A 17,353-nucleotide genomic window follows, 5' to 3' on the forward strand; every position below is an offset into this window, starting at 1 on the left:
AGTTGCATTGGAACTTAGTTTGTAGTTTGTATTGTTCACATCTAAACAGAATATCTTTGAAAATACATTGCATAGGTCTACAGTATACACAGGAATTATCATTATCTACTGCCGTAGATGACTTGACCTGGATAGCCCAGGCTAGCCCGGTCTCATCAGATCTCGTAAGCTAAGCAGGGTGGGTCTTGGTTCGTACTTGGATGGGCGACCACCAAGGAATATCAGCGTTGTAATGCGGAGGCAGGCAATGACAAACCACCTCTGAATGTCTTTTGCCTTGAAAACCCTATGGGGCCACAATAAGTTGGCTGCAACTTGACAGCACTTTCCACCACCCTTAGATTATCTTTAAAAAAAAATTGTATTCTACATTTTGAGAGAAACCCTGACTTAAAAGCATTTAACTTGGTCCAAAGGAGAGAATATTTTATAGATTTTTCAGTGCTCTGCAAAATCCATCAGAAAAATGTAAAAACATTCTCAAAGAAAAGTGAAAAAAGCACTTTTCCTCCAGATTTCTCTGGGCTTTTCCCCTAGCCCATGCATCTCTCTTTCAAAACCATTTCAATGTAATGGTGTTGTCATTTTGGCAGTCCAGAGTACTTGATGGACTACATCCATGCTTCCTGTCCATACTTTCTGGTTTCTGTTATGCCTACTAGAGGTCCATCTTGCCTGCAGACACTTGGTCTAACTGAAATCTGTTAAAACTGTCATATTCCAGTTGGCTTTAATTATTTCTTCTCCTTTACTGTGTCTAAATTTGTACCATTGGATTTATTGGCTACCTACTGTAGGATATTCTCTTGTTGGGTTAACAATGACTGCAGTTCTACTGTTCATTTGTAATCTTCAGCTATTTTAAAGTTCCCTTTAAGACTGCTTTTTTTGTATTCTATTTATGTTTTGACTGTATTTAATTTTGTAAGAAGTGTTGATTGCCACAATGCCACAATGAAGTGGGATCTCTGTCTGAGTTTTGTATCTGGAATCCTGGGCCAGGTACCTATAAGGGTGCTGAGACAAACACTCCCTTTGTAACTTTGATTCTATTATCTAATACAATATGATAACAAACTCCCAGAGTTAAGCTTTCTGTGGGCCCACTATTTGCGTTTCAATAAGCAAATCTATTTCTCTTACTTTTCAACTTTACTGGACTTTATACCCTCTCTGGCATTCACAGCCACTCCACCTCCAACCCTTCCCTCCCTATCCTTCTGATATAATTTATACCAGGAATCACTGTATCCCACTGATTATCCTCATCCCACCAAGTTTCTGAAATGCCCACAATGTCTATGTTCTCCTCTGATACTGAGCATTCCAGCTCCCCCATTTTACCTCGGACACTTCTGTTATTTGCATATAAATTTCCCAGACATGTTAGGCCTGCAACCTCCCTCTTGTGGCCTCTAGACCTTGCCAGGCAGTTAATATTGTTTGTCACCCTTTCAGTGGTTAATCCTAATCCATTTCCCCCTAGAATACTAACATCTACCCCTTCATCTCTTAGAGATGAGCTATCCCGAACCAGAGACATATCATCTCCTGTCAGCTTTCCCTCAAGATTTATTTTAAAAACTGCTCTGCCACCTTTTTGACTTTAAGCACCAGCAGCCTGGTTCATTCTTGGGACAAGTGGAGGCCGTCTCCTTTGTACAGGTCCTGCTTGTTCTGAAAAGCATCCCAGTGCCTAACAAACCCTTCCTCCCTATACCCAGAGGTCATTTCGCAGGGGATCGCAGTTCCCCCGGGTGAGGTACGGGGGCGGGGCACATGACGAAGCCCCACCCCCTGCTTCCGGCTGCCCCGCTTCCGGCCCTCATTCAGCCAGGAGGAGGCAGGAGAAGAGGGAGGGTAAGTTGCTTCCTCCCTGCCTCTCCCCACCCCTGCCTGCCTGGGGCCAGGGAGGGCCTTCACGGGGCTTCCTTGCACTCCCGCCGGCCTTGCAGGTCCACCGCCGGCAGTAGAACTGCAAGGCCGGCGGCGGCAGCCGGGACCATTGGGGGCGGGGTGTGTGGCCTTATGACACACTTCCGGTGATGTCAGGGGGTGTGGCCTTATGACACACTTCTGGTGATGTCAGGGGGTGTGACATATGCTAATGAGTTATGCTAATGAGTTCCCCTAGCTCTTTTTCTACGAAATGACCCCTGCCTATACCATTGTGAGGCAAAGCACCCTGATTTTCCCCCAAGGGTTAACATGAATATTAGCAGGCCTTCTCCAGCTTGCAGGTGTCAGTAATTGGGACTCCCTGCCTACACCAACCTTATCTCCTTCAAAGCCAGATTCAAGAATGTGGTAATTGGCTAATTGTCAGAACCTGTGTTCAATTCTGTAACTAGATGGGAAGGGGGAGGCAGGAGTGGATGTTGTCATCTGGAGGGTTCCATCAAGCAAGCTCCCTGATAGAGTTTGGGAGACAACCTAATTTCAGATGGTCAAAGTCTATAATTAAGCCATAAAGAGAGAAGCCATGCTAATTTTATGATTTGACTGGGCAGTGGCTCTGACTATGCCAGGTTTCATCGCGATAGACCACTACGTAGACAATGCTTAAGCCTCTAGCTTGGACTCTGATATTCTAAAAGTTGTGCCATCTAACACCAGATATTGAAGTATTAGACAGAAAAGTTAGCTTTTCTTATTTTCATGCTGCAGGATTGTATAGACTGTGTTGCATAGTGATAGGTTATTTCTTAAAGTATTTAATAAACCTTCATATATTTTACAAATGTTGGTTTCTTGTGTGCAGATAACCTTTAGGACCCACAGGTCTGAACACCGCTTGCTTGCCCAAGGAGTCATGACTCAGAGGGACCCAGAGGGACCATCATCTCATCCACGCATTGAGACTCCTAATTTGTGTCTGTCTAGCTGGCCCTGTGCGTGGAACAGGCAGCAGTTCTGAGAAGGCTGTCTTGGAGGTCCAGGTCCTGAGTCTCCTGCCTAGCAGCCTAAATTTTTCCTCCAGGACCACATTACATTTCCCCACATCATGGGTGCCAACATGTACCACAACCACTGGCTCCTCCCCAACACCATCTACCAGCCAATCTAGTTTAGCAGATGTGTGAGTTCAGCAGTAGGATGAGGAGGTCAGGGCACTAGTCCCTCCACATCCCTGAAAGTAAGCACACTTTCCACAAACATCTGCATTAATAGGAAATTTGTTAAGAAGGGAATTAAAAAAAAAAATGAAGATAGAATACCAGCAGGGAATTGGGGGCTATTCAGTGCATTGCACTGAGTGCAACATGTATGACTTGTTAGATGTATCCTACTCCAAGAATAGCAGTTCCGCTGCTGTCAGGAAGCTTGAGGGTCAAGGGAAAACAGGCCATTGTGCTGAAGAAAGGGGGAATGTTCCCTCAGAAGGGACCCCTTTTGCAGTTGAACAGATATCCTTTTGCACCAAGGAACCATCCCTGTGCAGGGAGGGGGGGGCTCTTGGTTGGTGATTAGATCTTTAGGTATGTAGATAAATGGGTTGCAAACCTGCAAACTGACCACATGGTGACTTGTCTGCCTGGATATTTTGTGAGTCAGCCTCTGTTTTATTAACAGTAGGTATTGCTGAAAGGGAGCTCCTCAAACAAGGGCTCCTCTCCTACCCAAACTGCCTTTTACTTCAAATGCTAATTTAATTTCAAATGTTAATTTAGTAGTTCTAGCCTTGGATTAAAGGGGACTCTAGCTGACTAGCCTCAGCATTTACAGAAGGCATCTAACTACTTTTCTTGTAGAAAAAAACCCTTTCTTTAAAGAATGTGAGAATTAGCTTTAAATTTTAGATTTAGTTAAAATTGGACCCATTTTTAAGTCCTACCTATATTTAAACCCTAGCTGCAGTTTGTTATTCCCCCCCCCCTTTTTTCTATTACAAAAACTTGTCTAAGGTTTAGCCTCTTCTGTGAATTCACGATCCTTAGCCTCTAGTATTAGTACTTTATAGTGTAATAACGTTTAAAAATGATATTAGAGTGTAAACTAGCCCTGTGGCCTCAGTTTAAATCCTTGTCCTTTGTTTGAGCCTGTTGAGAACTAAAATTAGTTACATCTGAGTAGTTTGAGCAGCCACAACTGAACTAAAATTAGAACTAGACCACAAAATTAGAATGGAACTAAAATTAGAACTAAAATTAGCTACAACACTGAGAAGTTACAAAATGTTGGTACCTAAAGGTAATTTTTTAACTATTGCCTTCCTTACTATTTTAAGCTGTGTCACTTAGCCTATCTTGATAGAATTTTATATTAATACTCGGGGGGGGTGCACACACACTCATATACTCTCTCTTTGCTCGTCTGCTAACCTCTCCTGTTTATTTCCTTGTTCCAAATACGTTGCCACTCGAGTTGGGACTCTTCGGCCCTGGAGTAGGGCCTGCTACCTCACAGACTTTATAAGTTGATCTGGTGCTTATTTTGCCTCAGAATAATTGAGGCCAATACAATCATCCCTTCCTTTTGTGTTCCATGTTGTATATGGAAATACAGAAACATATATTGATCGTCATGGCTCTTGTGTAGTACCACATGGGGACTACACACATGCAGGCCAGCCACAGAGCTGAAGTTTCTCAAGTTTACTAGATCCTTCTAAAACTGTGTTGGAGCATTCCTCCTCCCCTCCAACTGGCACTGGCATTTTCCCACCCAAACCACCACATGACGGAGGCAGGGAGAGCACTGCACCCTTAGTCCTCTCTCTGCCTCTATGGAGATAGGAGCCTTTTTTTTGTCTAGCTCATCTCCTTTACCTCAGAACATTTTGGTGAGGCAAAAGCGGGGGGGGAGGTTATTGTGGCATTCCCTGTGTTATAGGGGTTGTTTGACATTGGTAAAGGCATCTGGACAAAGCCCACCTTGGTTTCTCCTGCTAGGAAGCTTGAAAATATTCATAGAGTATGGGAAGAGGGCTGCGAATTTTTGTTTTCACACCTTAGTCATAAAAGTAATTACCTCAAAACACCAATTGGGGGCACAAACTTTACCCTTTGATAGACAGGGTAGAAAGTTGGATGGCCTGGGCAGGAAATCTGTTCCTCTGAAGCCTTGACACTAAGGTTAGCCAATTATAACACCATCATGGGACGATACCAGATTTTCTATGGGACCACAGCTCCCAGTACATTGCTACCTTGCCTGATGACAAAAACAAATCGCAAAACCCTTAGCTAAGGTCATTCAAGCTGATGGGGTCAAGTTAGGGAAGCACCAGTAGTATGCCATGTGGTTGACTGTACGAGCAGGTCCATAGCCTCGGCCATCTTTCTGAGCACCACTCCTGGCTGTGCTCTACAGCCCTGCTGAATGATACAAGGGCTAAAGTGGAAGACCTTCCCTTTGAAGTTGCGGAAAAATAAGCTAACCACTAAGGCATTAGGGATTACAGGACCCCCCTCCCAGACCGACAAACAAAAGTATTTCCCTAGGCATCTTCTTCAGCCTCAGAATTACAGGCAGTAAAGGCACTATACACCACAGCAGGATGCCCCTTTTCATTCACACTACGTTTCTCATCAGCAGCCTTGGAAGCAGCAAAGCAAGCAGGCTCCAAAATCTTCATGAGATCCTAATGGCTGGGGCAAGTCATTCCAATGACTCGTGGGGGGGGGGGCTTCAGCTGCTCAGTTTAGTTTCTGATTAGCTCATTTTTTTTCAAGTTTGGGAGCATATAATGGCCCCTTTAATGAAGAGGTGCCTCCAGAGTGGTGTTCTTTTGCTCTTTTTGTGTTGCAACAGGAAGTTTCTCACCCTAATGATAAATAGGCCCAAATCAGAAGTTGAAATTGCTGCCCCAATTGGAAAGCTTGCCTGGTTTCTACACTAGGTATTTCTTGATTGGCAAAAAGATGATGGGGGTGAAAGGCCTGTTTTAGACCTCAGGGACCTTACTAAGTTCTTAAAGGTCTTCAAATTTCATGCCTACTTTATCTCCGGTACTCTCCCTGTTAGAAAGTGACAGTTGGTTTGCAGTCATCTGTTTAAAAGATGCATATTTCCACATATCTATCAATGAGTGCATCAGGAGGCACCTGTGTTTTCAGTGTGGCTCATCACATTTCCAATATACCGTCCTGGCTTTCAACCTAGTGACTGCCCTCAGGTTGTTCACCAAATGCTCATCTATTGTAGTTGCTCACCTTTGTTTCAGAGTTTGTACGGTGTATCCATATTTTGATGGCTTTTTCACGGCCTCCTCAGAGGCTTTACTATCAGACAATGTTGCCTTAGCCCTATCCATTTTATGATCTTTGGGTCTGATAGTGAATGAGGGAAAATCCAGGCTAAGCCCGTTGCAGGCTATTTTATTTATAGGTTGAAGTTTAGGCAGGGCATGACCTTTTTGCCTAAGGATAGTCTCTGTTCAGAAGCTAGTAAAGAAGTTTTCTTCCAATAGGTTCCAATCTGCCAAGGTTCTACAGAGGGTATTGAATTTTATGGCCTGAACTGCCCAGTGGGTCCATTTCCCCACCTATCTATGAGGACTACAGAATTGGTTCCTCTGTAGGTTTAATGCCCACATGGACTCCCAATGGAAAAAGGTTTTAGTCCCTAGATTTGTGCTGTGGTGCCTGTCATGGTTGGTTGACCTCCCCCATATCTTGGCTCTATCTGGTCTTATGTATGCAATGCAAGATTGCTGTATGTGTATGGTGGATATTGGGTTGCAAGGTCTTCCCCATCCTCAGGCCCCTCTCTTTTAAGCATTTTCTTTTGCTGCTGTTTGAGTGTGTGCAGTGCTGTGTGTTACTTTTAGGTTAGTTTTTTCGGAGTAGGGCCAGAATCACATTTTTTGCATCTAGGTTACTGTGACAGACAGAGATTCATGCAGATAACTTACGAAATACTATTATAATTTGTTTGTGGTACTTAAAGCCTGTGAATGCTTTGAATATCCTTAAGTAAACTTATGCTTATTGCTGTTAGGCATTGTAGAATATAGATATAATTATTGTAAAAATTGACTTTAGTGTTCTCAGATTTTTCTGAACCTATCTTCTCAGTTTTGCACCTTTTTTGTAGTGACAAGGATGCTAACAGCTACGTATCAGATAATCTAAAATCAGGTAAAAGAGTAATCTATGTTAATATCTGTTATCAGGAAAGCACTGGTACGCCTGGAAGCAAACGCTGGGTGTCGCAGTGGGCAAGTCTAGCTGCTAACCATACAAAACATGAAGAAAGTGAACTGCGTGTAGAATCAACTGCTTCTCTAGAAAATGGTACGATAAGTTCTTTTCTGATTACTCTTTCTGAAGTAATGTTATGGAACCACCTTATTTAGTTGCAGTTTTAAACACATTCATTGTGCTTAATTTTTCATTCAATGTATCACTGCTTTTTGGTTAAATTGTGTCGCTGTTTGTGAAGCAATTATACTAGATAATTGTAAATAGATGTACCTGCACTATTTTATAAATGAGTTAGGATGTAGTAAGATTTTTTTTTTAAATGACATGTACACTAGAAGGAAAATGTAGGCTTGGATCCACACGAATGTTTTCATGAGTGCAAGGATTTCCACCTAGGGAGTATGATTTTCTTACTTCCCACTTCCCACAGCAGCCCTAAATGTCCTAAAATAATCTAGAGTTCCTGTAAGGTTGTTTTAGTGTGGTGTTGAATGAGTCCATAACACTTTCAGAAGCTCAGTGATCTGTGATTCTTGCCTAAAACTTTCTTTAAACTGTATTTTATTTGTCTTTAGATGCTGACATCAGTGAATCTGGAATATCTGTTAGAAGTGCTGGCTCAGTTGGATCTTTGACCAGCCTAGGAGATCGAAAAAGAAGAACACTTCCACAATTGCCAAAACAGGAAAATGTTACAGAAGGCCAGAAAACAAAGCTTACAACTCATCAGAGATCAGAGATAGGAGAAAAACAAGACACTGAACTTCAAGAGAAAGAAACTCCAACTCATACCCAAAAAGAAATAGGACAGGATATTGGGAAAAGTCTGACTAAAACTAGCAGAGTAGTAAATGGCCTTTCTCCTAAAAGTGACAAAACATTTTTTCACTCCAGCAGTTGCTCTTCCTCTGGCAAAGAGAGAAGTGAAAATGGCCGAGAAGCTAAAATTCAACAACAAGAACAAAGTGAACTAATACACTGGATCCCCACTAAACTGTCTTCTGCAAAATCTTCAAATCAATTGGAAAAAGGGAGAGAAGAGACTTCTGTTCCCCATAAAGTAGACAGTAAAGAAGAGGCACTGGGACGTGGTGCAGGCAAAACCGAAATAAAGGGGGCACAAAGTGAAGGGAAAAGAAGAAAAGCAGAGGAAACTACAAAAAGTCAAACTACAAAAGGATTTAGCGGTGATAAAAAAGAATCATCAAAACCGTTAGTGAGACAAGGTAGTTTTACGATAGATAAACCAAGCACAAATATCCCAATAGAGCTAATCCCTCATATTAACAAACAAACTGGAACTACTCCACCATCTTTTTCTTTAACATCCATAAGTAGAATATCTGAAAAAAGTGATTCAGTGGAAACAGATTCTAGTCTAGATACCACACTCATTTTAAAAGATACAGAAGCTGTAATGGCTTTTCTTGAAGCTAAGCTGCGTGAAGAAAACAAAACAGATGAAGGACCCGAAACTCCCAGCTATAACCGAGATAATTCCATTTCACCTGAATCAGATGTGGATACTGCTAGTACAATTAGTCTTGTTACTGGTGATAATGAAAGAAAATCAACTCAGAAAAGAAAAAGCTTTACTACCCTCTATAAAGATAGGTGTCCCACTGGTTCTCCATCTAAAGATATTTTGAAGTCATCTTCTACAAGTGCAAGAGACAAGATTGAAAAGAGAACAAAAAGCCGTTCTTCAGATGCTGCTTCTAGAGGTGATACACGCAAGATTGTGCAGAACAGTGGCAGAATAAGGCAACCTTCAGTAGATTTAACAGATGATGACCAAACTTCTAGTGTACCTCATTCTGCTATTTCTGATATCTTATCTTCTGACCAGGAAACATGCTCTGGTAAATCACATGGGCGGACTCCTTTTACCTCGGCAGATGAACATTTGCATTCCAAAACAGAAAGTATTAAGTCAGCTAAACTGAAAACTTCTTCAGCATCAGCTGGACAGTCCAGTAAGTCAACCACCCTACCAAGGCCTCGCCCCACAAGGACTTCTCTCTTGCGTAGGGCACGGCTCGGTGAAGTCTCAGATAGTGAACTTGCTGATACAGATAAAGCATCAGTAGCTTCTGAAGTATCGACTACAAGTTCTACATCCAAGCCCCCATCAGGAAGAAAAAATATCTCCAGAATTGACTTACTTGCCCAGCCACGTAGAAATAGGCTTGGTTCTTTATCAGCACGTAGTGACTCTGAAGCAACAATAGCTAGAAGCACTACATCGTCTCGTACTCCAGAAGCCCTAATTAGAAGTGGCATTAGGCTAACACCACCAGCAGATGGTACTAAAGTTTCTCCTAGAGTTAGAGCAAACAGCATTTCTCGACTATCGGACTCCAAAGCCAAATCTTTGTCATCAGCCCATAATTCTCCATCAGGTATGAAAAGATTTTAATGTTGCATGTTTAAGTTCAGTCTTTCTGTACTTTTCATTTTCAATTTGAGACTGACAGTGGAGCATTCTGGAATATTTTCAAATAACATGATGTAACTTACCAATTCTAATACAAAATGATAAAACTTTGGCTAAATGTTATGTTGCTAAAAGCCTGGTTCATAAGCTTTCACCTTTTAGGAAAATATACTTCATGTAATTCTGCTTTTCTATTATAAAATTTGAAGAGAGAGAACAAATATTTTAGGCTTCAAAGTTGCTTCTGAAACCAGGTGTTGTTATTTATATTGTTTAGCTTGTTGATCTTGGATTAGGGTTACCCATTCCCTGTTAAATCATTATAGTTGGGTCTGGACACCGGTACAACTCCATGCTTCAGTTCCAATTTATAATGTGGCAGTAGTAATTTCAGAAGGTCTATTATGAGATTGACTTGAGAATTGTGCTGTAGGAACTGCAAGTGATAATCAATGGATGCTCCTCTCATAATCTTGAAAAATCTCTTCCCCTGGTTTTAAAGAAATAAACCAGTAGAATTTTATTCCATTCCAGTAAAGTTAATACCTCTGATTTGATTATAAATACTACTTTTTCACCAGCATTGTACTAAGTGCTGTGCAGGAAGAAAAAGACCTTGCCCAGTGGGTTTATGTTACAAATAACATGGCAGAAGAAAACTGAAAGATGATGACCAATACAGAGTTACTGTATTTGTTTACTGCATTTATCCCCTTTTCTGGTTGAAATTCAAGGCAGATTAAAGTTATAAAAACAATGCAAAAAACAAACCAGTTTTATACATACAATGAAGAATACATTAAAACTAGTTATACAATTTAAAAACAATGAAATAAGAATTGTATGATACATACAATAGACTGGCTAGATTCAAGTCCAGTAGTACCTCAGAGACCAACAAGATTTTGGGTGTATAAGCTTTCAAGAGTCAAAGCTCAATTCATCAGATGTCATATGGTATCTGATGAAGGAGCTTTGACTCTTCAAAACTTATACCCCAAAAATCTTGTTGGTCCCTGAGATGCTACTGGACTTGAATCTAGCTGTTCTACTGCAGACCAACATGGCTATTCTATGAAAATACAATAGCCTGGCTTTCTTAGTTTTACAGTGGCACTCCATTCATGAGTGTAGAGAGTCCTTCATTCATACATAACAAGAGAGTGCAGTTCCTTACAATGCACTTGATATGTGCAATCCCATGTGAAATAAGCAACACGGATTTTCCCCATGACACCCAATTCATACATTACAGGATTGCATTATCAAGTGCATCACAGGGATCTGCACATTTCTTTTACTCATGACTAGTGGGTTCCCACAGCACTTGAATGGAATTCCACTGTAATGTCTACTGAGGCTAGTGTTATCAGGTCAACAAATACTATAGTTTAACTCAAAAGTAGTCAACATCTGCTTAATAGTCAACACTAGAGATGGGCATGAATCAGGAAAATGGAGGTTCGTCGTAGTTCATGGGGCCCCATGAACCTTCCCATTTACTGAACCAGTTCGTTTTGTGAGGCTTGTGATGTGGTAGAACGTGCCCTGCCCCATGACACCAAACTCACAGCGAGTTCCCAGCTGACTCTCCTCTTCTAGCAAAGAGATATTGCCTCCCCTTTCCTTCCAACCTTGAGATCCTTGACTTCTGGGCCTCCTGGGGTTCCCCATTTTGGCCTGGCATCTGCTGGCCTCCCTCTGACTACCCCATGGGCCAGTTTACCAGAACTCCCACCACTTCCATCAAAGGGAGATTGACCCCCCTTTTCCTTCCAATCCTGCGATCCTCAACTTCTGGGCCTCCTGGAGTCCCCCTTTTTGGCCTGGCCTCATCTGTTGGCCTCTCTCTGTCTGCCCCATGGGCCAGTTTCTTGAAGTTCTGTCACTTCTGCAAAAAGGAGATCACCTTCCCCTTTCTCCCCCAAGCCTCAGATTTCTACCTCCTCTCTTTCCTGCACCACCACCACCGTGCACCTCTCCTCTACATCTCCCTCATCTCCTTCCACCCCCAACCCAAGTTCTTTCAAACTGTCATCCATGCTCCCAGGTATTACAAGGTCCACTTTCATTTGGTGTTTAGAGAGCCACTATTGGTGTTCTGCTATACAAACTGCATGAACCTCCATAAAAACCATGGAGGTTTGTGGCAGGTTCATTGCAGGTGCAATCGCACAACCCTTGGCTCATGAACCACAAACTGGGCAATTTTCGTGATGAATTTAGGTTTGTGACAAGGTTCATGCTTAGAGATGTAAAATTTCCAGAAATTTTGAAGCTCGGGAAAAAAACGGTTTTTTTCGGGGGGAAACGGAAATTTTTGGGAAAATTGAAAAAATGCTACATTAGCATTTCTTTTGTCTTTTCTAGATGCCTTAAGCCATGCACTGTTTAGATTTGACCTGTTAAGTCTTCTAATTGGTATACCTCACAATGCTGATAACTGGATAGCATAGCTGTTAGTTATATTGTTCTGAAAGCAGAAGTTGAAAATATTATGAACTGAGCTTTCAAGACATGCATTTTATACTTTGTTTAAACATCTAATTTTTCTAAAAAGAGATTATGAAGTGTGTTTTGTGGTCTGACAGAATTCATATGCAGTGGGTATGCTCCACTATTATATCTAGTATCAGCTGTGGCTTTCTTCTCATTATTTATCAGAATGAGACCACAAAGGACAAAATGGGTCCTACTGGAGAGCAGTAGATTGGTTGTGTTTAAATATTCCATAAAGAATGTCCCTCCTGAGAAGTTCAAAAGACTGTTCTTAAAGTTTCTTGACAGTGCTTCGGGCTGTGTTACATAATGCAAATCTTTAGCAGTCAGAACGGTGACTTGCATTTTAGAAGTGGAAGGCACTTCTGACCCCCAGTTTAACTGCTGAAATGTAAGTCTGATTTACTTTATATTACATAATGCAGCATTTAGCCTACAATGGCCCACAGTCAAGTATTAACAAAAGGCATCAAACACATGAAAGGGGGCACCTGGGCTTTTCAGAAAACTGAAGAACATTAATATGTACTAGATAGATGATAGATAGATTAGCATCCCTAATCAACACTAAAAAGAAATACTGTCCCAGTGGTAACCAGCAAAAGGCTCTTTATACTCAATAGGTAGATTAGATAGATAGATTAGATAGATAGATTAGATAGAGTTGTGCAGTTCTATGACATAGTGAGGCATAAGAGGCAGAAAATAACAGATATTTGTGCTTGCTGTTTTGTCCTGCTTCATATTGTCTAAAGCCTTCATTTGTTTTTGCATATTGCAAAAATAAGAACTAAAATAGAAACAAGAACACTACTTGAATTACATCACTGGGTCCAGAATTTGGACAAGAGAATTTTGAGATACTGTAAAAAAGAGATGTCAAAAAGTCCCAAGGTGGTAATGACACAACACAGTAAATAATGGCAGCACTCTCTGGAACAAATAGTGCTGGTTTATGCATGAATGGATGAATAATTGTGCCTGTTTAGTCATGTACCTGTTTACCGAGGAAAAATATCAAAGCAGCACTACTCTTTAACATGACCTTCTCACTGTGAACGGAAATCTAATTTCCAGGTCAGATTTCTGCTTGACCTCATAATTAGAAATGTATTATTTAGCACAACGGTTAGACAGCTAGAATAGGATCAGGGCTAGGATAGGATCAGCATAGATCAGTTGTCAGTTTCTGCCTGCAGTGATGGATCAGAGGAGAGATGTATAAGAGCCCATGAGAGATGTATAAGAGCCCAGAGATGTATAAGCATAGCCCCTTAGTAATGTTTCAACATGTGTAGTTATTACTAGAGTAAAAAGCAGAAGCAAATCTTAATTAATGAACCAGCTTTAAACAAGGCAGGGGGATCCTAAATTCTTCTCAACATGTTAAAACTAGTTTAGTGAACTGTTAAGTATCTAGGATGACTTTAAAAAAAACAAAGAAATCTCTAGGGATGCTCAGTGGATGATTGAAAGAGACTGAAAGAGATAACAGATGAAATAACAGATGAAGTAGGAAAATATTAATAATCTGTGATTCAACATTTTACCATGCCATGGTGGTTCTGCAGCTATTATATAACATGTTCCAGTACCTCAAATGAGAACTGGATAGAATGAAGCAATATATCCCTATTTTCAGTATTGGCTATATACTAAAGTATTTTAAATGCCTAAATCTTCAAGAAGGTGTATGTGAATCCCTCACTCTTAGAAATTACTTTTAAGAGTTTTTAAAGAGTTAAAGTGATTTGTGTATCCTCCTCCTGTGACAGTTTTACAAATGATTTTTCTAAATGAATTCTAGCAAATCAGTTCCGTAAACTGGGAGTACTGCTTTTCTTAATTCACCAATTAAAAAGTGTAGAAGGGTACAAAAAACCCCTACATTTTATCACCAGACTCTTTTTTTAAGCAAATGCTTTAAATTTGTTTTTCTTCATTAACACGGTAAACAAATATTTTGTACACAGAGATAAAGCATCTTCTCCCAGACCCAGATCCTGCAATTGAAACTTACAGTGGTAGAGTACTAGAATTCGCATTTTGTTCCTAAAATTTCACTCATAAATATTTGGGGTTTTTTAGTTTTATTTTAAATGCTCATCTTGTACAATGCGGAGTTACAGTCTAGACCTAAATTGTAAGATGTTGATTTTTTTGAAGTTTTGTCTTTAAACAACCTGAACACAAACAAAATTTTGAGTTCAAAGAAAAACATATTTTCGAGCATTGGGCCCAACTCATAGTCTTTGGCCCTTAGTTACTCACCTTTGTTTTTTTGCATGCTTTATAGTACTTTTTCTGCTCATTGAACTGATCAATCCTAACAGTGGGAACAAAAACTGATTTGAAGCTTGAAAGGAAATAGCTACTGAAACTGGAAAGTAATCTAGGTAGAAAATTTGGTAATGTAATATGACTTTCTGTCCTCATCTGACCAAGCTGTGTGATACAGCTATATTCTAAATTTGCAATCTTTTTTTATATTTAAAGGACATTATAATCTGTTTTCACATTATAACCTAAATTGCAGTTATCAGCATTTTAATGATTTATGAAAAGTATACTTGTTTGAATGCAAATTTCCAAGTGTTTAAACATAATTATTTTTAAAAGTTCTAACTGAATTAAATACTAATCCATAACTTATAATAACTGACCTTTAGCTCCACTGTTTAACAGAAACAGTTGGTGTTTGAAATCATAGAATCATAGAATGTTAGAGTTGGAAGGGGCCTTGCAGCTCATCTAGTCCAACCCCTTGCATTCTGCAGGAGCATAGCCGAAAGATAGCCCTACAACATACCCAAAAGATGGTCATCCAGCCTCCGTTTGAACATGTCCAGCAAAGGAGCATCCACCACCTCCCGAGGCAGTCTGTTCCACTGCTCAACCACTCTTACAGTTAGGAAGTTTCTCCTGATATTTAGCCGGTAACGACTCCCTTGTAATTTCCACCCATTAGATCTAGACTTGCAATCCAGAGTAAGAGAGAATAGATCCACTCCATCTTCTACATGACAGCCCTTCAAATACTTGAAGACTGCAATCACGTCCCCTCTAAGCCTTCTCTTTCCCAGGCTAAACATACCCAACTCTTTCAGCCTTTCCTCATAAGACTTGGATTCCAACCCTCTCACCATCCTGGTTGCCTTTTTCCAGAAACACTTGAGCTTGTCAGCATCCTTCCTAAAATGTGGTGCCCAAAACTGGACACAGTACTCCAGGTGAGGCCTGACGATAGCAGAATAGAGCAGAACTACCACCTCCCGTGATCTGGACACAATGCTTCTGTTAATGCATCCTAAGATTGCATTAGCTTTCTTCACACTGTAGGCTCATGTTTAGCTTGTGATCAACCAGAACACCTAGATCCCTTTCACATGTGCAGCTGTCAAGCCAAGTCGCTCCCATTCTATATCTGTGCCTTTGATTTTTTTGTACCTAAGTGTAGGACTTTGCACTTATCTCTATTGAAATTCATTTTATTTGTCTCAGCCCACTGTTCCAGTCTATCTAGATCATTTTGAATCCTGACTCTGTCTTCTTCAGAATTAACAATCCCACCCAGCTTCGTGTCATCTGCAAATTTGATAAGCATCCCGTCTATGTCTTCCTCCAGGTCATTTATAAAAACATTGAACAACACCAGCCCAGGACCGAGCCCTGTGGCACTCCACTTGAGACTTCCCTCCACGTAGACGTAGAGCCGTTTACGAGCACTCGTTAGGTACGATTTTTCAACCAACCATGAATCCATCCAACGGTTGCATCATCCAGCTCACACTTAACCAGCTTATCCTCAAGGATATCATGAGAAACTTTGTCAAATGCTTTACTGAAATTTAGATACACTATATCCACAGCATTGTCAGAGTTAACCATTTTAGTAACTCTGTCAAAAAAGGAGATAAGGGTATTCTGGCATGACATTCTTGATAAACCCATGCTGGCTACTACAAATTAACTCATTTCTTTCAAGGTGCTCACAGACAGATCATTTAATAATCTGCTCTAGAATTTTTCCAGGTATTGATGTCAAACTGACAGGCCTGTAATTTCCCGGGTCTGTCTTTTTTCCCTTCTTGAAGATTGGGACAACATTTGCTCTTTTCCAGTCTTCCGGCACAACACCAGTACTCAAAAAAATCTCAAAGATTAGAGCCAGATGCTCTGAAATAACATATGCAATTTCTTTTAGCACCCTGGGATGCAAGCCATTCGGCCCTGGAGATTTGAAAGTATTTAAGGCAGCTAGATGCTCTCTAACCGTCTCCTTACTTACTCTGGACTGGCAGTTCCTCCTTCCTTCATATGCCCTGCATTCTTCAGTTTGTATACAGCTCGCCTTATGGTTAAAGACCGATGCATAGTGAGAGTTGAGTAATTCTGCTTTGTCGTCATCTCTTGTTAAGGCTTGACCGTCTTCCCCTAGCAGTGAGCTTACCCCATCCCTGTTCTTCCTTTTGCTCCGAACATACGCAAAGAAACCTTTCTTGTTGTTTTTAGCATCCCTCGCAAGCCTCAGCTCCATCTGTGCTTTAGCCTTTCTGACACCATCCCTACAAATTCGAGCCTACTTCTTGTACTCACCCACAGTAATTTGACCCTCCTTCCATTTCCTGTACATTTCCCTTTTTAGTCTCAGCTCTTTAGAGAGTTTCTTCTTCAGCCACCTTGGCTTCATTATCCGTCTCCCACCTTTCTTTCTTACCAGAACAGTTTGCGATTGTGCCTTAAGCACTTCATTTCTCCGGTGGTCCACAGAGTGGGGCGGTCCTTCCATGACTCCTTACTCATGGGACTTAGCCCCTCCCTCTCTGCTTGCAGGGCTGGCCAAACTTTGATCCCAGAGGGGAGGGGCTTGTCCTCTGACTTCCCAGTTCTACCGGCCCTGCCTTCGAAGCAGGACGTTAGGCTGTGCTCTCGTGAGCACGAAGATTCCACTGTGAAGACAGAAGACGGTGTAGGAGTTTTCTGGGCGGCAGGGGAAGGTAATTACCTTCCTACCCCTCCCTGAACCGCACAGCGCACAGAAGAACACGAGAAAAAACCACGGTTTTTATGGGCGGCTGCTGACGGTCTGGGAAGGCTCTCAGACATCGCAGCAGCTGCAGACCCGGCTCCCGCATGCCCAAGCAGAATTGGCTGCATACAGGGGATCCTTCCCTCTTCAGGACGTTGGAGAAGTGAGGGATCTGCAGCGGACCCGGTGGAAAGACCTGAGCAGCGCGGTTTTGGCAGCTCAGTTCTCAGGAACTGAGAC

The 17,353-nt window shown here is 41.3% G+C and overlaps 1 protein-coding gene across 2 annotated transcripts in view; it reads left to right on the forward strand.

The window, feature by feature from the left end:
• The window catches only part of CEP170 (centrosomal protein 170kDa), a 113,059-nt gene that overhangs the window by 63,087 nt on the left and 32,619 nt on the right, over nt 1-17,353 (forward strand). Inside the window, exons 10-12 of one of the 2 annotated variants that reach the window (XM_015424568.1) lie at nt 7,118-7,238; nt 7,724-9,550; nt 14,058-14,108. In XM_015424568.1, coding sequence (XP_015280054.1) covers nt 7,118-7,238; nt 7,724-9,550; nt 14,058-14,108 — 1,999 coding nt within the window. The remainder of the gene's footprint in view (nt 1-7,117; nt 7,239-7,723; nt 9,551-14,057; nt 14,109-17,353) is intronic. The other variant, XM_015424569.1, reaches the window with a different exon arrangement.

Source organism: Gekko japonicus, unplaced genomic scaffold, assembly GCF_001447785.1.
Source record: "Gekko japonicus isolate JY-2015 unplaced genomic scaffold, Gekko_japonicus_V1.1 scaffold392, whole genome shotgun sequence".
Lineage (NCBI taxonomy): Eukaryota > Metazoa > Chordata > Lepidosauria > Squamata > Gekkonidae > Gekko > Gekko japonicus.